This window comes from Serinus canaria, chromosome 1A (genome assembly GCF_022539315.1).
Source record: "Serinus canaria isolate serCan28SL12 chromosome 1A, serCan2020, whole genome shotgun sequence".
NCBI classification, from domain to species: domain Eukaryota; kingdom Metazoa; phylum Chordata; class Aves; order Passeriformes; family Fringillidae; genus Serinus; species Serinus canaria.
Window position 1 is genome coordinate 19,168,957 of NC_066314.1, and position 26,734 is coordinate 19,195,690.

At 42.6% G+C, this 26,734-nt stretch overlaps 2 protein-coding genes across 2 annotated transcripts in view; both read right to left on the reverse strand.

Moving 5' to 3' along the window:
* HDAC10 (histone deacetylase 10) overlaps positions 1-26,734 on the reverse strand; it is a 480,741-nt gene that overhangs the window by 350,870 nt on the left and 103,137 nt on the right. The window lies entirely within an intron of this gene.
* On the reverse strand, positions 23,385-24,101 carry LOC103813703 (tetraspanin-7-like). The gene has a single exon (XM_030238430.2). The coding sequence runs from the start codon at positions 24,099-24,101 to the stop codon at positions 23,385-23,387; it is 717 nt and encodes a 238-aa protein (XP_030094290.2).

The window sequence follows — 26,734 nt, forward strand, 5'->3', positions numbered from 1 at the left end:
CAGTCCTTCCCCCAGGGAGGGAAGAGGGGTTTTCTTTGGGGGTCTTGTGGTGGTTCATGGCCCCTTCCAATGACATGATTGCTTCTTTGGCCCCGTTTCTGACTGTGCCAGCTGTGCCTCCTTAGGGAGGAATAGCTTCAGGCCTCTGTGTGTGCCCAGCACCTGCCCTGGGAGGGAGTTTTATGCTCTCAGCCTTGCTGGGGGAGAGGAAATTGGTATGATGAAAAGCATTGCCTCATCTCTGCAGGACAGGCTTCTTAAAAGCCTTTTACCTTATCTGGTATAAAAATGCTTTGTTTAAGACATCAGTCCCACGTTATGAGGGAAACAATAGCAGAGCTCAACCAGCCCATGCAAGCAAAGTCCATCCCACACCGTTACATACAATGGGGATTTTATGATGAGCAGTGAGCAGGACCTGTAATTTACATAGTGGAAAGCCACCATTCCTCCTCACATTACCTCAGTTGTGCCCAGCTGCACGGCCTCTTTGGCCTCAACAGCCCACAATGGCACAAGGCACAGGACAGGTACTGCCAGCAGGGCAGAGGCTGGGGACAGCTGGAGGAGCTGGCTGTAACACCCTGCTCTCGGAGCAGGGCAGCACGGGGCTCAGGGGGCACATGGAGCCTGGTCCTGGGCTGCTGGGAGGTGGGACTGCAATGGCTCCTGCTGGCTTGTGTCCTTCCAGCCCTGGGACAAGGCACTGGTGTGACTTCAAATAAATCTGCACCTGCACAGCCTGGGTCTCATCCCACTCAAGGTACAGGAGTGGAGCATCGCCTGTGAGAGAATTGCAGGCAAGGTCAGTGCCTGGCCTGATGGGTTACTGCCACTCACTCAGAGTCACCTGAAAGCAATGTCACGTAGATTCTGGAGATGAGTCAAATGCCCCATTGCAATTTTTTAGATTAATTAAAACCATTATAGTTCAGAACTTGTTAGACGCCAATAAATAATTAGAAAGAAAAAAAAAGAGAAAAAACCAGCAAACTGTCGTAAGACTTGTTACTAAAAGCAAGGTGAAAGAATAGGACCCTGAGGCCAGTTTTAAAGTGATGTAACTTCCTTATGCCACTGTACTTTCAATTGTCAGTCGGCAGTGTGCTGAATTTCTTGTGGGCTACAGCAGCTCAGCTGACGATTTCACAGCTGTGTGGGGGAATCCTTGAGGCTGCCCATTCACTCTCCACAGTAACATAGGTCAGTACTGGTCTGGAGTGATTTTTACCAGTATTTGGAAGTACCAGTATCAGGCAAAGCAGATTTTCTCAAAACTAAGGATCTGCGCTTTGTGAAGTGTTTTGAAAGCAGCAAAATTCAATAATTGGAGAGAATTTCATTATGCAGAAAATGCAGACCTGAATTCTCAGGCATGTACCCTTACTCATTTGATGAGGGTGGGGTTTTCTAGGAAGAGGTGCCCACAAAGGTTCACATGTTGCCTTTTCATTCAAGAGCAGGACTCAAGTCTGTGTGGACAAAGTCATTCTCTGTGATACTGCTGGTTCCTATTGATTTAGCAGCTGTTGCTGCCCTCGTAGAAATCAATATCAGACTTGACTGGACCTGTCTAAAGAAAGGAAACCATATACCTTCCCTCATCCCTGGGATAAGCTAAACTCAGAGAACACCCACTTTACTCATCTCTACATGTTGTGTTCCAGCAGGTTGGCAGCAATGCCTTTCACAAGCTGGAGGCTGCTGTCAGGCACCCAGCTCAGTGCTAACAGAGTACCTGCTTGCTGGGGGCAGCGTGCTGGCCCACACGAGGTGTTTCACTGACCAAGCTAGCAGGCAGCAAGTGAGTCTTGGCTGATGTAGGGGTAGATAATTGATGCAGGCACAAAGCACACACTGCTCTGCTGAACTGAAAGGAAAATTTTAGTGTCCTGCCCACCAAAGGGGACTTATTTAAACTGAAAGACCAAAGAGGAGAAAGATGAGATAATGCTGCATTTTTTAAATGTCTGTTCAGCCTGGATTGCATTTACATCTCCATCTGCCTTGCCTCTGCCTAGTGGTTTCAGCTTGACAGATCTGATGACTCATATTCTTCAAGGCTGCTTTCCCATTTACTTCACAGGAAATAGGACTGCATGTTGAGAGCACAGAAACCCCTTTCTCCAGGGTGCTCTTACTCAAAGTACATTTGACAACCAAAAAGAGAGACAAGTGTGTCAGAAACATCTTTTGAGCTATATTTAGGCTGTATCAACCCAGCAGGAGATCAACCATTCTGTCTCACAGCAGCTAGAGAAGTGCTTCTGTGGGGAGTTTTCTAACACAATAATGATTTTAGTATTGATGTTACTAATATTTAGCCATACTGAGTAAATGTACACATGCACAAATATACATTTATATATATCAACTGTTCGCCTACAAATTCTATATATACATGCAAATATGCATCTTGCATAGGAATGTTCACCTTCTGTACTTCACTTTGTAAATAAGCTATATTTAGTAATTTCTTTTCCCTTCATTTCCCATTATCACATATTAGGCCAACCCCTCTGGTTACATCTTGCTGACTCCACTGGCATTTTCCAGGGCTCAGCCTGCTGCTGAGGATGCTCTGGTCCTGCTGGGCTGATACTGTCAGTGAGTCAGGCTCTGATCGTGGGAGCTGTTCTCTGCATTGTACTTCCTGTGACTCCTTGGCACTAAAACCCAGGGTAGAATTTATCTCTGTGCTGCTGGGGGCACAGTTTTTTACAGCTGACAGTCACTTTGCACATCCTTTGTATCTCCAGAGCTGGCTCCCAAAGCCAGCGTTGGACCAGAGGAAAGCAAAGCAGAGATGAAGCTCCTGTCACTTTGTCCCAGCCACCAGGTTATCTCCATTTAAAAGAACAGCAAGGTTAGAGCTGGCAGGCTGTAAGAGATGCTGCACTGAGGGAATGGCATCTCCAGCTTGAAGCAAGCTTGTCACTGCCCTCTCAGGCTTGCATCAAAAGGAGCACTAATGAAAAGCTAAGCCTGAGAGCATGAGCCCAGGCTCCTAAAGCCACTGACTGAACGGGAACTGAAGACAGCCCCAAACACACTTGACCTAGCACTGCTTAGGGGAAATTCTTAGCTTTATATCACAATCACAGAAGATAATTAATAGGAATAGTGAAACCCATCTTTAGCCTTTCAGTCAGAGGGTTCAAGAAGCTCCAGAAGAGCTCATCCTTATTATCCCTGGCTTACAGTTACAGACACTGAGGCACAAGAAAGTAAAACAATTTGTCCCAAAGCTACTCCAGCTGTGTCCAAGCATTCTAATCTAAAGCTGACAATATGCCATAGGTACTGCCTGCCAGCAAAAGCAGGTCAGGATGGTTTTGGGGTCAGGATGGTTTTGGGTTCTGCAGGAAAGCTCTCTGAACACTCTTCCTACTAGAAAAAAAAATCTTTTTTTTTTAATTCTGACAGAATCATTGTGGAATATTGATCAAGGAATGTTTCATTTTAAAGACTCAACATCTTTTCTCATTAAAATAATTCTGCTAAAATACATGCCAAAGAGCACATTGGGAATTTTTACCAATAATTTTTGAGACATCTTCCAATATTTTCTGGCTTTTAATGATTAATATATCACTCTGTCTGTAAACCAACAGTAAATAATGGCAAAACATTCTGTGTACTTTATTTACAAGAAACAAATCTTCAGTCTTTGCTATTCCCTCAGATGTTAGCAATTTTTAACTGGTTTACGACATTGTACAAGCAAAAATAATTATGAATTACTTCCATGCCATCAAGGATCTCAGGGTCCTGCGGGACAGATTCAAGGAAATGCTGGCCTCCCAGTCCTGTTGTCCTCAGTGGTTTTGGATGCTTCTGTCTTCTGATGCTTCACTGATTTGCTGTTTGTTCACAGAATGGATTTGCCTGGTGTCAGTGCCAGCTTCAACTGAAAGAAGTTGTTGGGCCTCCTGCTGCTCTCGAGAGCAAAGAAGTTTACTGACTCTTGCTTACCTCATTTTGCTTTATAATCACAGCGCTCATAGCAGTCACCAGTCTAGCTTTCCACAAACACATCCAGGGACAGCAAAGGCTACAATAAATCCCTGAAAGAGGAATGTATGATTCACAAGCAAAATCTGACGTCTTGCTTGAAATAAGACAGAAAACCACCCCACAAGCCGCTCCTCTGCAGATGGGTGCCTGTAAAGAAAAATTTCACATTTAGAAGATTATACCAGTAGTTTTTTGCTCTTAGAGCTTTTATAGCATGGCAATAACCCCATGGCAGTTTACCAGTTCCTGCTCTGGAATAACAAGCTTGTGCCCAGACCCTGAGGCGCACAGCGGAGGAGACAGATGGGTACATTTTGTTGCTGAGGAAAAGAGTTTCTGAGAGCAGTTCAGGAAATTCTTTTGCAAAGTGATGGATGTGTTCATCCATGCAAACTTGGAAAAAGGATGTGCCACAATGGGGGCTAAGAAAACTCTGTACTATTTGTCCTCTGTGTACAGTCCTGCAGAGTTCACATTGACAGATTTATCCTGTTATTGGAAAGCCTTGAACAATATAAAGGAGTGACTAGATGTCTAGAATAAATTAATAGTCAGGAGGAGGGAAGACTCCAGGGAGATCTTATTGTGGCCTTTCAATACTTAAAGGGGATTATAAGAAAGATAGAGACAGGTTTTAATAGGGTCTGTAGCAATATTTCAAGGTGTAATGGTTTTAAACTAGACAAGGGTTTAAAAGAGAGTTTAAACTAGAATAGGATATATCTAGATTCAGACTAGCTGTAAAGAATAAATGGTCCAGAATTACAAAGATGAGAGTCCGAGAACCCTGGTATCCCAGGTTTCTTCATAGAATGCTTCCCATGACAACAGAAGCAGCAGAAGAGTCAGAAGAGCTTCTGTGAGAAGCTTAAGTATCATGAGAATTACTCCAAAGCAATGACAGAGAATATTTTAGTGCTTGGGAAGAAGGCATGAAGGGTCACAAAGTTGATGGAGGTACTGGAGTATCTCTCCTATTAGGAACAGCTGAGAGAGCTGGGACAATGAGTACAACCCTTCAGCTGGACAGGCAGTGGCTGTAAAAGGAATGGCATTGAACATACCTAATGCCTCTGTCCCCCTGCATTCCCCTGGCACCAAGCTCCCTGAAAACCTCTCCATGTGACCATGTGAAATCAAGGAATTCCCTGTCAACAAAACAGAATATCAGCCAGCAACACAGTGTAAATACAGAGATGTAACTCTCCCTCTATGTTTAAGATCTTTTCAAAAGTCTATTTAACTCTTTTTACCATGGGTTTGTCAGAATGTCCCCCAGCAGCAGTCAGTGTTCCTCTGCAAGCCTGTCTTTACTTATAAGAGTTGCTGGCCTTGCCTAATTTGTTCTAAATCCTCAGTTGCTACTCAGCTGCTGGGGAGGCCTGGTCTCCTGCCATAAGTCTTTGTTTAAACAGAGTTTCATATTAAAGTAATGGCAAGATGGGGACCAAGAGCAGATCCAAGAGTAAAGTCCTGGAAAGAGACACTCAGACCTAAAGCTAGAGCTATTTCTTTTCATATTTTCCTTTTACCATCAAGATGCAGGTTTATGTTACCCTCAATTTCTGGGTAACGGCAGAGGAAATGTGGGTTGACAATTGAAATTTCCCCTGCTGGCATGCTCCTCTTTTTCCTAGCAGACCAAGTGTCTCCTTTGGAGGTCCTGGCCCTGGATTTTAAACAGTTATAATCAAAACTTTATGGTCTTCTGTTGTACTGCTTCCTTGGCAAATACATGTTAAAATAGGGATGTGTTATTTTCACTACAAATGGGAATGGATTTTTAATTTTTATACTAAGCACTGAAACAAATCCATAAAATTTTATCTAATTTCTTCAAGTTTTAGTAGTATAATTAAGTTTTGTGAGTTATGTAGTGAGTTAAAATCTGTAAAACTCTGAGGGTTCTATAAATACTTCATGTTTGGGCTAATAGTAAATTGCAACATACTTGATGACAGATTTCATGTGCAAAATCAAAGCAGAAGTCTTCTGATGAGATAAATTGCTAATTTAGCACATGTTCCTTCCTAGCGTTTGGACAGCAGCAGTGCTGGGAGCTGCTGTCAGAACTGCTCCAACCGAGCAGCCAGCGAGCCCAGAGCCTTTGCACTGCTCCTGCCCAGCTGCCTTTGCCTGCCTGCCTGCCTGGGCTTCCAGCTTACAGCCCTCCCTGGAAGGCTCCTGGGCAAGCACTCATTGTTTTGGTCATCAGAACACACTCTCCATTCAGCAGGGCTGCCCACTTCCTCGTTTCTGCAGGACAAAACATTACCAGTGAGGAATGAGAGCCCACGGACCTGCAGCCTTGGCTGTCCAAAGCACGGGGACACAGGAGGTGTCACCTGACTTACTGATTTCTCAGGAGAGGAGCAGAACACGGGTGGGTCAGAGCCCAGGGCTACCAAAGGTGACAGGCATCCTCTGGTAAGCAAACACAGCCAAGGGACATGTAGACAATGCTTATCCTCAGCTGGACCAGTCGCTGACTTGTCTCTGTCCCCTCCCCTTCACCCAAAGCCTATGACATCCCTGCCTGCTGAGCCCTCCTCTGACATTCCACTCTGTTTCTCTACCCTATATCTCTTTGCACATAAAAACTGTTCTTCTCAAGGCAATTCTTACAGATCCTGTGCCTAGGTTTCACTGCCTGCTTCTTCATTAACCAGTGACACAGCACCATAGGAGCAGAGCAGTAAATAGAAGCAGTTGGTGCTGATTTCCTCATTGCTCCAGCATCTGTGGTCTGGAAGTTTAAATTCAGATGACATTTAATGTGCTGTCCTGGACCAAAAATTCCTGCCAGGCATGTGTGTGAGACTTGTCATGTGTCTGAAGCCTTATTTCTCTACCAGGGGCTGGTCTGTTCCTCTGGTAGAATCTCCAGGGCGGTTCTCTGCTGGAGAAGCTGCAATCACCACAGACTCACTCTGCAAAATTAACCAATGTGCAGCTGGCAGGTGTGACAGGCAATTTTGTCCAGAATCGCACTTCTCCTTGAAGCTGAACTGCCAGAGATGATGTTGTTACACTGTCTTCTCTCCCTCAGCCATCCTCATAACAACAGAGCTACATCCTCATTCCCAGAGCTACAGATCCTGTACTGGTGGGAAGCACCTTGCTCTGCCTCACCAAAGCATCTGCCTGGCTGCAGCTCATCACCACAGCTGCCATAGAAGAAGCTGCAGAACCTTCCCAGCAATGAGGAAAACAGGAGAGCCAGCAGGTGCCAATACTGTTCACCAGCTCTGGAGAGCCAAACTGAGTGGAGTTTACCAGCTTTGTTCACTGAATGTGAAGCAGCTTCAGCTTTGCCCACTGAATGTGCTAACATCCAGCTTCTGTGAGGTAAAATTAGACAAAATTTACAGCCTATTTACTACTGTGTGAAAATTATGTGGTGTGCTTACTCTTGCTCCATGCTAAATTTTAAATACATCTCTCACTTTCACTGAAGAGCAAGCTTTGCTTTATCACAAGATGGACACAAATACAAGGCTGCCTGCCCCAGAATACCCAATGCCTCCCAAACCCACTTTCTAACCTCCCCACCAGCTTCTTGTATTCTCTGGAATTGACTCCATTGGGAAACTCCTTAGAGACAGGAATACTAATGTCTTCATTATAATGTTGAAATTTTAAATGTTCATTTGTTGTTTCTGCTTAGGAAGCCAGAAACCATGTGATAAGTGATACCAAATGTGTCCAAATAAGCTATGATTGTTCTGAGCAATCTATCAGGTTAGAGTAATAAATGACTACACAAACAGCTAGCTTTAATGATGTTTCCTGCAGATTTATATCAGAAATAAAGCCCTAAAGCATTTGGCTCCCAAGCAGCACAGACAAGACCTGTTTAGCATGGATGTCTGAAACACACAGATTTTATGGCATAGAAGTTGGCACACCTGAATGAAAACTGAGGATTTTATGGTATCATTTCCATTTTCTTCCTGCTGACTGTTAATAAAAGCAGCAAATGTATGAATAAGATAACATTGTTTCTGTTAGCAATCTGCTAACCAACTATGTATGTGCACTAGGGAATTTGCATGTGCTGGTCCAATTATGTCTTACTCCTGGAGAATAATGCCCAGTATTTAGTAGAACTGTTATTCCAAGGAGGCATTACCTCCAAATGTTTCTGTCAAAATATCTTCTTCTTGATAGCTCCCTTAATCACCTCCTGAAATGTTAATATGTATCTGCCCTTGTGTCCAAATAATAAATACTTTTCTTTTAGTTAGAGTTCAAAGGCAAAAGCTTTACAAATGAAATGGAGTCAACTCTCCTCTCCATTAGCCTGGGCCATTTATTTGCCATCACCTGGGCTGGATGAGGAGCTGCTCCTGCTGGCAGGAGTCCTGCTGGGCTGTCAGGATGGGCCCACTTGTCTTCAGCAAGGCAGAGGCAGCAAATTGGCCCTTGTCCCCAGACAGGCTGTGACTGAAGGGCCACCTTCCTGCTGAGTGTCCTCCATCTCAGCAAACTTGGTCAGCTGAAGCCTCTACTCCAGAGGCATAACCAAACCACCTATCACAGGCCATAGAAATTCAGGGGGAATTTAATATGGACTGCTTTATTCAGGCACAGGACTTTTTTTTATAATCTGAATTATTTTCATTATTTTGTTATTAAGGTTAGCCAGAGAGTTCTAAGAGCTCGTTACTTTAGTACATGTGAGGGAAAAAAATATAAATAGATTTGTAAAATATTTTCTGAAGTATTGCTTTCTCTGTCTGCTGCAAAAATGTTGGGATGAAAATACCTGACACATGTACAGGAAAAGGGATGTACAAGATGGAAATAGAGATGACAGCAGATACATATATGAAATTAGTAAATGAAAACTCAGAGATAATGAAATAAAAACAGCTTTGTAATTTTGTACAGGCAAGCAGCTTGCACAAAGTTGTATTTTTACCCAAGATTGTGCAGGTAAAATAAAGAGGTTCTATGTGCTATACCTAAACTAAATGTCAGGGTCAAATGCCATGGTGCGACACTGCTCTGTGAAATGAGATTTCACTGACCTTCCTGCATCACCTCTTTACCATGCTGCTTTCAGCACAGCGAACACTGTGGATAACAGATGCTGCTTTGGGGAACAGGATTTGGGGGTAGAAGCCCCAGTGTCTTTTGGGATATTAAGATTGTAACTTGTCTGATTTTATTATGAATGTGCCTGTTGCCAGCTGAGTTACCATACACAAAGAAATTCATATGGGCAAACATAACTTCTCCTTCTCTGAGGGGTTTCACATTTTTTAATTCAGAGGTAACAATGCAGGCTGGGCACACCTACACTGTATCCTGATTCTTGAGGTTTCTTCTTCATCTAATGGCTCATACAAGCCTGCCAACTTACAGGACATCAGGCTCCAGCCAGGCTGCTTCAGGATGCCACACCTGTCACACCTGCAGGAACCATTCCAGCACTATCTGAGGTCACATTAAAAACCCCACAATTCTCCACCTCTGACACTTTCAAGGTGGACAATATGAGTACAGGTAGGTACACTGATTTATTCACCAGTTGCAGCAATTCCATTGCCTTTCCATGGTGGTATGAAGGGAGGAATTCTGTTCAGTTCTTATGTTTCCTAGAAAAATATACAATTAAAATGTCCTTAGCAATTTTGGATCAGTGGGTAAGGACTTTGAAGCAGACAGATTTTCTCCCCTTTTCTAGGGCTCAGTGTTCTGAAGAGGGATGCAGTCCTTCCTCTCAGCACCAGCACTCCTTTACTGTTAGAACTGTCCTGCTCATTAAGAATCTTACAGTAAGAAAGATTCTTTCTAGCCAGAAAGTCTGACAGAGTGAGACTACACAAGAGACCAGGCAGAGGACCTGCTTGTGCCTGAGCTGTGTGGAGCTGCAAGGTGCTGCTCAGTATTCATTTGCTGCCTGCTGGGAGCCGACAGCTCTGCCCGGCAGCTCTGACTGCCCAACAATCCGTGCAGGTGGTAAGTGCAGGAAACAGCATTTCCACACACAGCACACAGCCAGCACTTCCAAACAGCTCATGCCAGCTGCTCCTGCTCCTCTCCCCCTCTTGCCACAAGTCAGACCTTAATAGTGTTTGTTGGCAGGAGCTGCCTTTGGTACACACATGGAAATGTTTCCATTAACTTCAACATAGGCATTGATCACAACCATTTCATGTGGAAATGAAAGGTTCAAAAAGGAACCAGTTTCTATTCCTTCTGATAAATTAATCCAAAAGGTGACATTTTGTATGTCATCAAACCAGTTCTGTATAGACTCACTGGATGTCCAGTTTTTCTGGTTAATATTCACACATATCCATTATTAACATCATTCAAAGAGATGAAATGTTTTTGTTTCATTATGTATCATTCTATCATTGGGCATGATTTAGTATGATAAGTATTTGTAACAATCTCAGCCCTTATCCTGGTTACTAGGTTTAATAACAGGATTTCTTAACGATCTATAAGAGAAATTAATCCTGCATTTTGCATTAGATATGCATTCACCCAGTGGCAACAATGAAAATTCATTGTACTTCCCTGAAGTTAGACTTAAGAATCAGCAAATACTTTTTTAACAGTTTAAAGCTAAAATCACCTTTTATGTAATTTCTTATTGAGAAATAATCATAGCATTGGTCTTGCATGGAACTTGCAGACACAGGCATTTATCTGATTTTTTTCATACTTTTTTTCTTACCATTTGTTATCAACCAAGGTAACTACACATCTTTGCATGTGTTGTACAGTCTTTTCTATCAAGAGTTTCATAATCAGTTTCTGGACAAAACTAAATTTTTATATTGCAACATGAAATCTAAAACTGTCGCCAGAGCAGGTGACAGAAATAGAGAAAATGTGTTTCCCAAAAGCTTATGTAATATGATCTGAATTAATCTCAATGATAGACAGGGATAGAAATTCTTTTTTACTAAGTTGTCTGGAAAGAACACCCTCCTAACAGTAAACAGCAATGTTTGTTCTTTCACTATCATGAGTCAAATGTAGCTAAAAACATTAATCCCTCACTTCACTCACAGCTCTGGTGAATAACATATTAATGTTGCACAGAAAGAACTTGGAACATTTTCTCATATACCTGTCATGTGTGCTTTGTGTTTATGCTAATTTATTTTATGGAATTGGAGTGCTCCCGGTGGTACTGCAATGAAATCAGTGCTGTTATTGTAATTCGATGTACCTTGCCAGAGGAAAGGTCAGCTCTCAAAGAAGAAGGAATAATTTCACCTTTCCCTTCATGAGCCATACTCCTTTCTGATGTGTACATATAAAGCCTAAATTTCCATCTCTTTTGTTGGCTGACAAATTTACTGAATTCTTTCTGGAAAAAAATAAAGAAAGAACTCAGAGTAACCCTTAGCTGAAAGCATTTTCAGGCTGCATTTAGAAATCACTTTACTCATTTCTGAAGTGCAGTCACCCCAAGTGAGGTAAAATGGCTTTTCTAATAGGAAGCAATGTCAGACAATTTCAAAGCAAAATTTCAGGGGGAATGGAGAGAAGTCAGGCTGTAATTACACCTGGTGAAAATTACCCAGGACTGAAGGCTAATAGAACACTTCTTTTTAAGTCTCATGGGATTGCTTCAGGGACAGAAGGCAGCAGAGAATTTTCATCACAGCATGGGAACTGATGAAGCAGAACAGAGAGATAAGAGCCAATCTGTTGAAGAGACAGAGATTATGTAAAGGATTTGGGCAGTCAACACACAGAGAGTGGGGCTGGCTCTGGTTGAGCTACCTCCAAACTGCTGAGCAGGAAAACTACCCACTGAGGCACGATACTGCAGTTTTGGGTTGGGCTGTTTGGAAGCCCAAGCCCAGCTCTGTGAAGCCCCATGGGTCCCTGCTGGTCCACATCAGCCCAAGCAAGCACTTACTCAGGAGTTTCCACATCTCTGTACACAATCTGTCACATCCTCATGCTCTAAATTATCTGAAGAAGTACATTCATAAATATCCAGGGATCTCAAAAGTCCCCAGGGAAATTAAACAGCTCTTTCTAGGCAGGCTTTCTGGAAACTAAAGTTAAAGTCCTCTTAGGAAAATATTGGTTCTGCATAAGCAAAATTTATACCGTTGTTCTGGGAGGGCAGTTTCACAGCTGGCATTCCATGGCTCCAGGTAGGATAATGGAGCTCAGCTGGCAGCTCAGCCCATGTGCAGAATGCAGCCACAGTGTGCAGCAGCCACACTGCTGCTGGAGCCAGTCTCTCCCTCAGGGCCCTGTCTCTCTGTCTGCAGCAAGGATGAAACACATTTTATTTGTACATTTTCTGATGGGCAAGGTCAGTCTCTGAAAAGATGGGTACTGGATCACATCACACGTCAGCATCAGTGACCCATGAAAATAAAGGATGTAAATTAAAGGATGTGTTTCGCTATTTGTTCGGGACAGCCCGAGTTTCCCAAAGGTAGATCTGCTCAGAAAATCCGAACTAGACTAAAGAAATTGTTGGTAGGTGGAATAAACACCTGAACTAAAAATATAAAAAGTTACAAGTGTAGCTTGAGTCCAGTGAAACAGAAAAGTGGTGGTGGTTTCAGCCTGTTGGGTTTTGTTTTTTTTTACATCAGAGAACAAGATACAAAACAAGGAAACAAAAATAATCTTAGAGATGTGCTATATCTTAAAATCTTTGAGGAACTAAAACCACAATATAGGGATTAGGGCAGCTTAGAGGGCACATCAAAAAACAGCACTGTGGTATCTGCAAGGATCTTGCCAGGTTTTGGCAAGAATTTGAGTCCTCTGAGACACTGTGAGGGGGAGACAGCCTGTGAGGAATTGTCTCTTTCCACAGCTGTGGTCACAGAGGTTGTCCTCTAACCCTCCCCCTCAGTATGTAGTCTGAGACTGTTTACTGTGAGGTTTTGGTGACATACAAGTCTGCTGCCACCCAAATCCGAAACCATCTAGATCTGGTGATGCAGTGAGGGTCCACATGAGTGAGTTGCAGTCTGCCTCTGTTATACATGACTTTGGAAGGGCTTCCCAGAAATCCCAAGTAGTGTGACATGGTATCCAGCTGCCTGATCTGTCCCCTGCTAGCTTTTGGATATGTCCACTGTACTGTTAAAAGCTCCCCAGAGTTTCTCCACCTGTATACACATTACTGTTTATAATAATATTAATACACTCTCAGAAAATCAATATTCAACAATATAACAACATCAGTTATATTGATATTAATAACCAATATAACAACAATCAATATAACAGCATCAGAATTTAACAGTCCAAACTTGCTCATGTGATGAACAGGAACAGTTGTGCAGCCACTAAGGGACTAAAAATTTCTCAGCCTGATGGTCTCTAAAAAGGGAGACAAGAATTAATTTTTGAGCACAAAACCTGCAGACAACTGATATTTGCATCCAAAAAAAAAAAAAACCATGTCAGCTTTCCAATGTCTAATACAATTATGTCAAGCACTGACTTTTTATCCCATGCAAAGGGCCCTCTAGGAAAATGTGTCCATGCACCATTTTAATCTGAATGACAAGCAGCATTGCAAGCAGTGATTTCTCCAACCTACCACACCTGCTTGGTATTTGGGGCTGTAGTCTTGGTATCAGCCCAGGGTAAAAGCAGAGATTTGCAAGAGATAGAAAAACTTAACATGAAACTGTATAGTACAGTTCTTTTTGCCAGAAATGGTGTTAATACCTGCCCTGTTGAAGTGCAAACATCTTCTTACATCAAACTTTATAAAACACTTAAGATAATCTGCCTGGAAATGAGATGCCTGGCAGCAAGGTGAACAACAGGCTTCTTGTCTGTTCTTTACATAAGGCACTTTATGTGCTCTACTTATTAAAAAAGTAAAATTAAGGGATTTTGAAGCTAGAAGTTGCTTGTTTTAATTGCAGGTGCTTGTTTAAAATACAAGCAACAAACCAGGAAATCCTTACATAAGGGCATTATGAAAAGGTTTCTGGCATTGGTAAGATAAACTTAGGGTACATGACATTGATATTGATGTTTTCTTGGGTGCTCTATAAGTGTTTTCAGAGAGATGTTTCATTTACCTATTGAATTACTCTATTTGATCCAAATTTTAAATATTTAGCATAAGCATTTATCTTCTCCTGCCTCTTATTTTATACCAAAAAAAGTGCTGCCTGGATTCCAAAATTCAGATTTACTCACACCCAGTGAATGCAGGGCATTGTCAGACAGTAAAGGAATTAGGAACATGGTGGCTTGGACTTTGATCTGGAGCATCCCCAGTTTTGGAGCATCCCCAATTCTCAGGCCCTGTGTCAGGTGACGCATTATCAACAGAAATAAGGATCAGAACAACTCTGAATTCCAGTAATCTCTTCATCTCTCCCAGGGAGATCTGTGGCCCAGAACAGCCAAACCATTCCCTCCTGCATTCTCAGCACCTTCTCTATAGTCCAGAACAGTTGAAGTCTACATGTTCAACACTGTAACTCCCTGAATTTGCTTGCAATCTGCACTGGCACAAAGGATTTCACTGAAAGGAAATCTTCCTGCTGTGCCTGTAAAACTCCTATTTCCCAAAAAGCATTGTCCCAGCAGGCAGTATACTGAGGGTACAGAGTGCCTAAGGGTACCTCCTAAGATGATACCTTTGGTCTTCTGCTTTCTAAAATGTGTCCACATCAATAAAAGTCCCAGCTATAAGCTCAAGGCATACTGTTCAGTAAGTACAGGACTATTAATGTAACATCCACTCAGTCTACAGAAGCTTATTGTGAGCAAAATGTAGCTGAAATGTTCCAAAATGCATTGTAACACATTTTCAAGATCAAGATTTTCTTAGCAGGTTAAAATTTATAACGCATTTGCAATCAGCTTTTATCCTGGCCTCTTCAGTGTATAACACATTCCCATTATACAGAAAATAAAAATACAGGATTGTGTTTAGCCATATTCTATTACAAAAGCTGCTGCATGCCAAGGCAAGGCCTCAAGAACACTTGACTGGCCTGTCACATCTGTTAGTACTCAGTGGCTATTGTTTAACATCTGGTTATATTTTTCAAGAGTTTTCATCCAATCCTTCTATGAACCAGCAGTTTGACTGGTGCTCACAATGGGTACAGACTCTCCCCAGCTGGTAACAGCAGTGAGTAAGCCCCAGAAGTGACATGCAGAGATGCTTCAGTCAGCTCTGTGGGAGCCATCACTGCAACCAGGAGCAGGGTGAGCTATGCCGGCATGTGCTCGGCCCCAGCTGGGCAGATTTATATGGGACTCACCAACTGAGGAGTCTGTCCTCTGTCTGGGTTTCTGCTCCTGGCTATGCCATGATTCTTCAGCCCTTCTAGCTGAAAACATCCTCAAGAATGGGTGAGGGAAGGACAGCTGCACAATAGGAGCTCATACCACTTCAACCCAAGTGCCTGCACTCAGCACAGCATCAAATAAGTCAGTCCAGCCTGAGAATAGGAATAGAAGATGAATGATGTACAAAATCTCTGGACACAAATATTAACTGACTTGTCCTGAAATTGCTGGACAAGATAGTGAAAAAAATCACTGCTTCTTGTCTCTGGCATAGTGGGACTGAAATTGAGCATTTGCCTTCCTTGCAAGTAAAGAAAGACACATTACAATGCACTGGCCACCCAGTGGCAATATCCTACACACTGTTTGCTCACGTAATGATTGTTCTCCTCAGTTTTGACTCAAACCTAAAGTGTGACTTACATGCATGTCAGTTCCTACAAGTGACCACTGTGTGATTAAACACAAGAATGCAGCATCTGCAAATGTAGGCAACTCTGATACCCAGAGAACTGCATCCTGGGCATACTAAATCATGTCATGAGAAACATGAAGAGAGCTATTTGATGACCCCCCAAGCCTTTTTGTCTCCAGGCTGAACAAACCCAGGTCCCACAGCCTCTCCTCATATATCATGTTGCCTAGCTTCCCAACAGGCTTAGTGGCCCTGGGCCAGAGAAGTCACAGTTCATCAACTGTATCTTGTCCAAAACTGGACACACTGGTCTCAACACAACCTCAGGAGTGCCAGAGAAGGAGAATTAATATTTTCTTTGATCCTGCTGTCTACAGTTCTGTTAACACAGCCCAGAATGTGGTTGGCTACCTTTGTCACAAGAGTACCCTGCTGACTCTTTTTTGACCCAGCCTCCACAGGTGCCAGGTCTTTTTCTGCAAACCTGAGAACGGAATAAACTTCCAAAGCCTTCAAAAGTAATCCCAAGGAGAACAATTTAATGCTTCCTTATTATCTCTAGAATCTGCACTTTGATGACTTGATACCCTCAGGTAACATTCCCATTTCACATTAGCTCCTTACTCCTGAGCATGTGCTCACCCATGTGAGCAAACAGCCCCTGCAGCACAGTGCCAGCACAGCACAGATAACACTGCACTGGTCTGTCCTGATGGAAACTGCATGGACTAGGGAAACACAGCACCACAGGCTGACCACACTACTTCCACAGCCCCTGAATAAATCAGCAGGGACCTGGGAGCTGTGATGAGATGGACTGTGAGGTCTGCCTGCTCCCATTGCTAGCCAGCAGATGGGACAGTCCTTTTTAAGATCAAGTCCAACCATTAACCCAGCACTGCCAAGGCCATCATTAAACCATGTCCCTAAGTGCCACATCAACATGTCTGTTAAACACCTCCAAGGATGGTGACTCAACCACTTCCCTGGTAAGCCTGTTCCGATGCTTGACCACCCTTTTGGTGTATAAATCTTTCCTAATATCCAATCTAACACTCCCCTGCTGCAACCTGAGGCCATTTCCTCTCATCCTTGTGTGGGAGAAAAGGGTGTCAAATACTCTTTAAATCTCATTTGAAGCAGAATAGCATACCTTGAAAACATGTAAATATGAGATAGAAATTATATGATAAAAGCCGAGAGGGAAGAACAAAAAAATTAATTCCCAAAAATGTACCAGCTGAGGATCTGACCATTGTACTACAATGTCATAATTAAAAGCTGGAGAGGAAGCAGCAGCAGGGGAATTACTTTAATGAAGCTTAGATGGTACAATTGAGTAAAGCCTGAAAAACAAATGGCTTACAGGGAAGCTTTTTTATTTTTTATAATAGTCTCTGTGGACAAGCTGATTAATCTATGTTTTGTATTATAAATTAGAAGCAAACAAGACACTGAACAGTGCAGGCTCAGAGAAAAATAGTGATGTCCTTTTTAGGAGTGAAATATGTAGGAAGCATGGGAGAAATCTTACTGGATCCACCAGCATGGACAGAATGGTTCTTCAACATCACTGCTAAGCCCCCTGCTAAAGGAAAAGAGCATGATGAGTGTCTTAAGGCAAAAACTGAGTAAGAAATAAATGTGAATGTCATAAGCACACAAGGAACATCAGATAGAATGGAAATAAAAGATGACATCCCTGACACACTAGAAGCATGACATATACAACATATGCTAGAAAGCTGGCTTTGAAACAGCACTCACATCATCTCTTCATTTCTACTTGTCAGCTGTATGAACCGTGTGTATGTCTTAATGCCCTCTACCAGGAGACCTAAAATTATCTGTATTCTGCTTTTAAGCCATGAGACTTGTTTTCTTTTTCTGGGACCTTCATTTTTTCTCAATTAAGTATCTCATACCACATTTATTTTCTGATGAGTTTCCTCAATGGTCAAAACCATCTAAACATAATAATTTAAATTATTTATGTAATCACTAGAGTGATTAAAACCCACTTATTTCCATGTAAAATACCTAGTTTATCTTCTACCTAAGTTTCCCAGAATATTATCATTTTAACAAAACAACAGCAACAACACCATCAAGCCAACAAAGATGATATATGCAAGGGGAGCAGAGAGCGAGTGAGGGAGTGTTGCAAGGAGAGCAGAGAGGGAGTGTTGCTTTGCTAAGAAACAAATACCTAATAGAAAAATATCTATCTGAAATTATTGTTTAATTATGACTTTCTGCCAAATTTTTCATATAATTATAAACTACTAGTGCTAGAAAAGTGCTGTTACTAAAACAGGCAAACAAAAAGCTTCTTTTCAAAAACCTCTCCAACAAGGAGTTCAGACTTTGAAGGACTGCCTGACCTTGGGGTGGGAAGCTAGAAAATAAAGGAATTTGTTCAAGGGAGCCCATAAGGTAGCAGAAAACTAATAACTGAGAAGCAGAAAACTAATAACTGAGATTACAGATCATTACAGGTCATTACACTCTGGGAGTAAGAAGTGGAATTAGAGAGGTAGGTGCAAGGGCAAAATGGATAAGAAAGTGTGAACATGCCACACTGGTGGGAAATTTTGCAGTATTAATGAGTTTCCAATTCTGCTCATACCTTAGGTATCCTGATGTTTTCTTTACCAGTTTCAGGTAACAACCTTTTCCAAATTATGAGATAAGTACATTTAGCTGTTGGATTTGTGCTTTACCTACATTATTATTTTGCCTGAACTCTGCACTGAAACTCAAGGTGCTACTGCATCTGACAAGTCTCCACCTCTACCTCTTCTGAGAGTTTCTAGGCAAGAATGGCAATACCTGGGATTACTGGGACACCAGTACACTATGGCAAAGAACAAGACATAATACTCCAGCACAGCTCCTGAGAAGAGTATCTTGTCCTAGAGATGGCTTTTGGCACACTACACAGAGCTGTCTGCCCAGTCAAGGAACCAAAAGCAGAGAAACAGCCCAGGAAGATGCCCTCAGAACAGCAGTAATGCAATAGAACTGCTGTTACTGATGCTGACATTTTAACCAAGATATTCTCAATCCCAACCCTCCAGTCAGTCCTACAAGTGACCAGATTTACTCTCAGTGCCCCATCTCTGTGACCTGGAAGAAGTGAAGCTGTCTGAAATTATTAACAATAAGCAGGAAATATTCCTTTTCCTAGGTTTTGAGACCACACCACTGCTCTAAAGTGCTGATACCTCAGGATAATGCATCTCAACTAAGACTGAGAAAAGCTGTAAAACCATTATTTTGGGAAAACTAGAAACATGAATTATCAAGCAGTATTTGATCTATTTGTTGTAGTGTTAGGATGGAATATGATAGTCTTTCCAGAATCATCAGTCCCAAGGCGTTGTCTGTTTTGGTCAATATGAACATTGCACTTCCCTTTATTTTGTTGTGGCCTTGCCTAAGACTCAAGATACTGTTCAAAACCAACAAATACAAATGTTATATTCATGATGTATCAGTCTGAGTACCCTAATATGACAAATTAGGGATAACATCTACAAAATGGGAATAGACTAAGACTGAAGCTTCAAACACTACTTAACTCAAAATCTAGCCAACCTTAGAGTGACTCTAGACATAAGGAGAATGAATGCACAGGAGAAGCAAAGCTGCACAGAAACCACTTCAGGTAGATTAGAGAGATCTTCATAGAATTAGAGCATTTGAAATAATTTTTAATTTGATAATTTTAATTCTGTAGCCCAGAAGATGCTCTAATAAATTATATTTTTTAGATTTAAAATCATTAACAAAAGATTTCCTCCTTACAACAGAGTAGTGTGTGTTAATTGCAAATCAAAGTTAATGTGAAGGACCCAATAGGTTCCTTAGTTTTTTTCTTTTTTTCTGTCTCATCCACAAGCAAATCCATGTATTTGACCAATACGCTTCTGAAGAATGTGAATGTGTGATGGTGTTCTCTTTGATAACATGGGACACTAAATCCTTTGATATTTGCATTTTACTGGCCCAGATGGCGACAGCAGAGGGCACAACAAAGCAGGAATAAATTGTAATATTTTAAGCAATTTCTCAGCAAACTAAAATGGCATATTGAACAAAGTGAAATCTGTGGGTTTGAATCACATAGAGTTGAGTAGAAATATGTATTTTTTATCATTTTGAAGCACAATGGATACATGACCAATGAAATATTCCCTACTGCTTTCCAAAGGCTTACCCTACAAAGACTGAAATAGAAGGAAACAGAAGAATCACAGGAGATCCTACCACTAGCTTGTTTTGCTCTCTAGTTTGCTTTGAATGTCTTTCCATAGTATCATCCTGAAAAACTTAAACTTCAGGGAGACAACGTGACCTCCATTAACTTTTCAAGTTGCACAAAGTAAACAGTGGCATTTAAAAGTAAACTTTGCACACATTGGAAGGCCAATTGTTTAAGTTTTCTAACCCCAGGTTAGCCATCTCTTATTTAAAAATTCACCTGTTCTTATTTTAAAATGCATCTGTAATAAAGGTCATTTTTAGTTCTGGTTTTCTGTAACACAGAGTTTAGTGACAGCAAATAATTCATATTGGATGAAATATCAAAGCACTTTTGAAGTTTGAAAGATTTATATTCTTGGCATTCTAGATCAGCATTATAAAATAGTCCTTGTTTCATAACAACGGTCTAATCTTAGCACCCTGTTAATCCTAAATCTCACTTTGTCCAAACAACAGAGCTGTTGTTTCTACAACTGCAACACAGCTTGCTCTTTGATTTGAATAGCCAGTAATGTTAAAATTTATATTAGCCTTTTGTAAGAAATGGTATGATCTTTTATTAAAAGATACCATTTTATTCAGTGACTTTAAAGTTGAAGCAGATGACAGAAAACAAACACATATTCCAGCAAGGGATGGATGGTACTGTCCAGAGTAACATTTTCCAGTTACAGCCATTCTGACCATCCAGAACAAAATGAACCTTGAATCCAGATAAATTTTAAAACTTAAAGTAAGATTTGATCACTGAACACAAAGAATTCCAGACAATTGAAACAGCTACTGGGAATCTCTTAATCTGGAAATTAATTAGAGAAGAATGACATTTCTTTCTTCACAATTACAAAAGTTAATGTTGTTACCTCCAGGAACTGGCAATAAACATGCAACGAACACACACAGCCAGTTCATTAAATCTTTGGGGATAGAAATATATTTAGCATTTACGTGGTCATTACCAAGGTTTATCCTATTTTAGTGAGGGCAAGAGTGCAGAGTGATGGTTTACATTTTTAATTATTCATTACATCAGCTGATGTCCTTAGATTCAGACCCAATCACCATACAGACATACACTGGTAGGTTTCAAACTTGCTCTTATTCTTATTTTGATATTCTTAGCAACTTAAAACCAGAGCAAATTCACTGAAGTGCACATTTACACTGTGTTTGAAAGTGTTTTAACACAGTACTTCATTCTGACTGACTGCTATGTGTCTCATAAAGCAACAAAGGTCAAAATCAGAAATCATTTTAGTCATCAGTGAAGTAAAAATAGAGCAATGTCATATTCTTGTAAATTTTCAGAGCCTATTAACTCAAATAAAGAAGATCTTTTTATAAACTCAATGCAATTCCATGTTCCTTTCCCACACTCTCTACAAATGCCTGTCTTATTGCACCTATAATGCATCTTTCAATTAATAATTTTTAAAACCCACAACATGCTTTTGTCTCTACATTTCAATGTACACTTCATTTTGCTTTCATTTATTTGCACCTTGTGTAGACATTCAACAATGCAAATACTCTGAATTGACACAGTGACCTGTTTTGCTCTTAGCAGCTGCTAAACTTTATTTCCCAAGTACCATTTACAATACAAACTATACTTTTTTCCCATTGTTAAAATTGTACAACATCATCTTGACTTCCAGAAAATAACAGGAGCTCCACTATTGCATGACTAAAAATATATACAGGGACATTTACTATCAAAAATAAAAAATATATTTTGTTAAATAATAAACATCTGCCCTCAAAAATAAAGCACTGTTTTGCCTATGGAGATTCTTAGCACATTTCCAGGGTCCCCCTATGCAGATGAATACTCAAATGACTGCAAAGACTGTTCACACTACACTGTTAACCTGGAACATGACTGTCATAGCTAAATAGCCACCTAATACATGAAAATAAGCTTTTCCCCCAAAGTTGCTCCACTCCTCCCATGAAGTTACCAGTCATCTTCTTTACTCATTTGATCATTTTCCACAGCTTTGCAAGTCACATTCCTAAGAGATGCCATGTTCTGGAGTTCTTTGTGGTTGTTTAATTCTTTTCTGAAACCATTCCTCCCCTGTTTGCTGGTTAAGGTGGGCATGTCTTTGAGCTGCGAGGTAGAGAAATATGTAAAAGTAGAGTTCACAGGTTTTAAGGAAGTGGAAAGTAGACAGAGTTAAGCTATGAAGGTTCAGGACTCTCTGAAGTGCATGGCTTGCTTTTCCTCAAACTCCAAATGCAAACCCAGACCTGCTGCAAAAAAAAACAAATTCCAGGAGATTTATATTGCTGTCTGACCTGAATACACCCAGGGCTACCCAGCAAGTCTTGGGGATTCTCCATTTACTGTCAGGTTGTATACAGGTCTGGCTTTAAAAATGTAGGTGCAGGCACACTTCAGAGACAGATCCTTTGAGAGAGGAAAAATGTCAGAGCCTGAGGGCTGTTTTCTAGAAACCCTTCTATAAAACAGTCAGCCTGTTCCATTCATCCCGATGTTAACAGTAAAAGTCCAAAGCAAACTTATGAAGGGCCTTCCCTCCTCTTGCCACCCCTCATCAGATCTGATCATACAGCTTTTGCCATCTTCCTGGACAACAGGGACCAAGGTTTTAGGTCTTTTCAGCCCTGCAAAGATATCTATAACCAGCCACACACTGGCTACGAGGACAGGCATATCATGAAGGAGGGAGTAACACTTAAGAGCTGCAGCTCCACCTTTAGATAGAAATCGGCATTGGAAACACCAACAGCGGGAAAAGCAGCCGTAGCAGCTGGACAGCTTGAATGCACTCACACCGAAGGAAGGGTATCTGCGGCAATGGGATGCACGCTGCTGGACAGTCCCTCAAGCAGCTCCCAGTGTCAGCTGCTGGCATGGCTGACTGGGCACCCCTGGACCAGGCCTGCCCCTCGTATACTCCAGCAGCTTTCCAGTAACGTCATTTTCCAGTCTCAGAAGAAAATTCACATAATGTAATGTCAAGAGACACCTCTCTTGTTCTCCTACACCCTCTACTCTTTCCTGGTCCACGTTTAGGTCCCTTGGTTTTTACATCACCCAGAAAACCGGTCAGCCTTGCCTCAGATGTCCCTGCTGCCTCAGAGAGTGATGTCTGTCCATGCTGCCACCACTCCCTTCAGAAGTGGTCCAGAGGCTCCAGTGGGGACCTGCTGCCCTGCAGGACACATGGCCAGGCCAGCAGGCACCTTCCCAGCACCTTCCCCTCTGAAGGACTTGAGATGTTCATAGCACACCTAACACAGGCTCCAGAGGAATGGACCCTGGAGGAGGATGCTCAAGTGGAAATGGTGAATCTGAAGGAAGGATATTCCCAGTGGGACGTATTGAGTTATGAGGGAAAGAAGAGAGCTGGAGGGGACTAGGGGCAGGAGTGGGGGGATCTCAGCGAGGGGAGGTGATGCCCAGCAGGTGGGCAGGGACGCGGGCAGCCAGCAGGCAGGCCAGCACAATGCCGACGAGCTGCAGCAGTGCCAGCCCCAGGGCAGCGGTGGCAACACAGAGCATGTTGCTGCCGACGAAGGCGGACACCGCTCCGAAGCAGCCGTCGCGGTGCAGCCTGAGCGCGTCGGGCGGGCCGCGCTGGCAGCCGCGGCGGGTCCGGCAGCAGCTGAGGGGCACCGAGCCGTTCTGCTCCAGCGCCCAGGGCGAGCCCAGCCAGTCGCGGTAGCTCTCCACACCGCAGCAGGACAAGGCGCGCTGCAGCGCGTCCACGGCGTCCGCCACGCCGTCGTCCTCCCCGTAAGCCAGCAGCGCCCGGCGCAGCCCCTCCTGGAAGCCCTGCGCCAGGGTCTGGCGGTACAGGAGCGCCGAGAGCCCGGCCGCCAGCCCGGCCACCAGCACGGCGGCCAGGAAGGCGCTGTAGGCGCGCAGGAGTCCCCGGTGCTCCGTAGCGGCGCCGAAGCATCCCAGGAAGCCCCAGATGATGACAGCGACGCCGGTGGCCAAGAGGATGGCGGGGGCGCTGGGGCAGTCGCTGGCCGAGAGCGCCAAGTAACTGCCCAGAGACACTTTGGCCCAGAGGCCGATGATGAGCATGGTCAGCCCCGCTGCCCAGAAGACGAAGCTGAAGGCCATGAGGGACAGCTTGAGGAGAGTCATGGTGCCCCCGGGCCCTGGTGTCGTTGGGAGGATGGTGGCGGTCACGGTGAGGGCCTTCCCCGGCCGTCGGTGCCGCCGGGCGGTGCGCAGCACGGGCGCCTCGGCGCCGTTCGAGGTGCGGCCCCGCCGGCTCCCCGAGCAGCCCGGAGCTGCCGGTGCCAGTGCCGCCGCTCCTCCGGCCCGTGCCCCTTTTGAGGGCGCGGCCCGGGGCGGGCCGGCGGCGCTTGGCCGCGCTGCGGGGCTCGGCCGGGGGGGGTCGAGCAGGTGCCCGGCCGCCGTCCCTGGGCTCCACTCTCCCCCGGGCGAAGTAAATGGGTGCGACTGGCAGCTGCCCATGCCCGCAGCACCGCGGACCCTCGGCCGAAAACATTCTGTAACAGGAAAGTTCGGTGTTGAACTTTAATGGCATATGCTGCAGCCCAGGTTTACCCTGGGCAAGGGACTAAACTTCTATAAGCACTAGGAGTAATACTTAACACATAGATAACCCACAGGAAGCATAACGAGAGGTTTTGCTTTTATTTCTTTTACTACATCAAGCTGTACAATTAGGACCTTTTGTAGAAATAAGCATAAATCTGAACCTGAATATTAACTAACTACACATTCAGTCACTCAGCTTAGATTTTCCAGATGGAAACTATTTTTAGTGTGGCCTGGCCCTGTTAAATATTCATTTGATTTAGCCCATGATAACACAGAGCCGCTGAGAAGACATAAAACCACGGCAAAGTACTGTTATATAACTAGTGGCCCAGTAAGCTACAAGAAGAGATTCCATCATCAATGTAGTCTCATTGCAAAAGAGCAAAAGATAAGCTACTCCTACAAGTCAGGTTAAAAAAAAATTAGTAGGAAATTGTAAATGAGACGGTGTCTCTGTCAAAGGTAGAATTAACATCTCCAGGGGTTCATTTGTATGTGCAACAGTCACACAAAAAAAAGCAGGTTGTGGTAGTTTACGTCTTTATCAAACCCTTTTGGGAATGAATTCTGAGGTTTAATTGTGTTTCAGTGGTAACATTTTATTGGTTTCTTTCTGTTACAGATTTACATGTATCATCTTAATGCACAGGTTTAATGTGCAACCAGAAACTCATAGTTGTCAAACCATTAATATAGCATAATCATAACTGAAACATCACTTGTGCTTTATTAGAGGCCTTGAATTCTGTCCATTCTCATCATCCATGCTCCTGGAACTGTTTGGGTAAGTAGAGGAGGTAGGATTGGACTCCTTGAGCTTATGTGAAGTCATAAATGATGAAACAGCTTCAGTGTCTGAGAAATAAACTTACTAGAATAGCTTGATTTTTCAGACATTAGCCAAATCATAAATTATGTTTACATCTTAGTAAGAAAATGGCTAAAGAATCTCATGAAATCATACAAGGGAATAAATTTTTATTATACTACATGTGGTATGTGGACTGACAATCTGATGAAAGAGAAGTGATGTTTATTTCCATGTTGTTTTGGAAAGCAAAGTGTTGTGGAAATACCATAAGAAGGGAGGATTCAGATGTGCCTAACCCACTAAGTCAGAGCAGGGATACCAATTATCAAAGAGTGCTTACAGACTTGGGTAGGAAATACACTGAGATTGACCCTGGAAAATGCAAACTAATATATCCTAGAGAAAACTGGTGCTTAGTGACAGCAAGAAACTGCCAAACGGTGCATCTGAAGGCCATGTGGCTGATAGGAGATACCTAATTAGGCAGTGCTCTGCAATACTATTTGGCAAGGAAAAGCAAAATCTGCTTGAAGCATGAATTTTCCTGTTTCTTTACTCTTCTGGTTTGGAGTAAAGATCACCTGGCAGATGCATGGTGATTTTGATTTAAAGTGAACATCTTGACTTCCTGTGTTGTTTTTTTGGTTTGTGGTGGGGGTTTTTTTTGTTGTTGTTTTTTTGGGGGTTTGTTTTGTTTGTTTTTTTTTTTTTCTGGAGTTTACACTTGAAATCCTGAAGTGACTATTTCCCATCACTCTGTAACAGAGGGGAAGAACAATGCAGGGATTCTTCATGGCTTTTCGAGCAAACTGAGCCTTTTTGTGGTTCTTAGTTCATGACTGTTTAAGGTGCCTCTGGCTGGAAGAATGAGTGGCAGTACTGGCACAGAGAGCCAGATCAGGTAGTTAGGAGCTCTACCACAAAAATACGGGCAGCAAGAGTAACTTAAAAAAGTATTGGTTTTAATGTTCTCAAGTGTATTTTCCTTAGACACCTGAAGGAGATTGTCATGCCATGATTTACAGAGAGATGGTATAGCTGATAAAGTACCTGCATATTTACCTTGGGGAAAACTAGAAGTCCTATGATGCCAGCACAGGTTCTGCTGGTGTTATACTAGTGTACCTTTGATGTTGTAACTATTAATTATTGGTAGTTTATTGTCTGGCAATATGCTTAAGAGCTCCTCCCATGGACAAGGTGCCTACTGGATGAGATCCCTGTAAATACAAAACAAAAGTCTCCCCTATAGTAAAGTCTGATATAGCAATGCTTCATCATGTTGAGTGATTTTTTACACCATCAACTCAAGTCCATTGAGTTCAACAGAACTGTTGATAGGGAAAGCAGTGTTTCAGTGTAAGATAAGTTATCTAATTCCAGTTGAAATTATTTT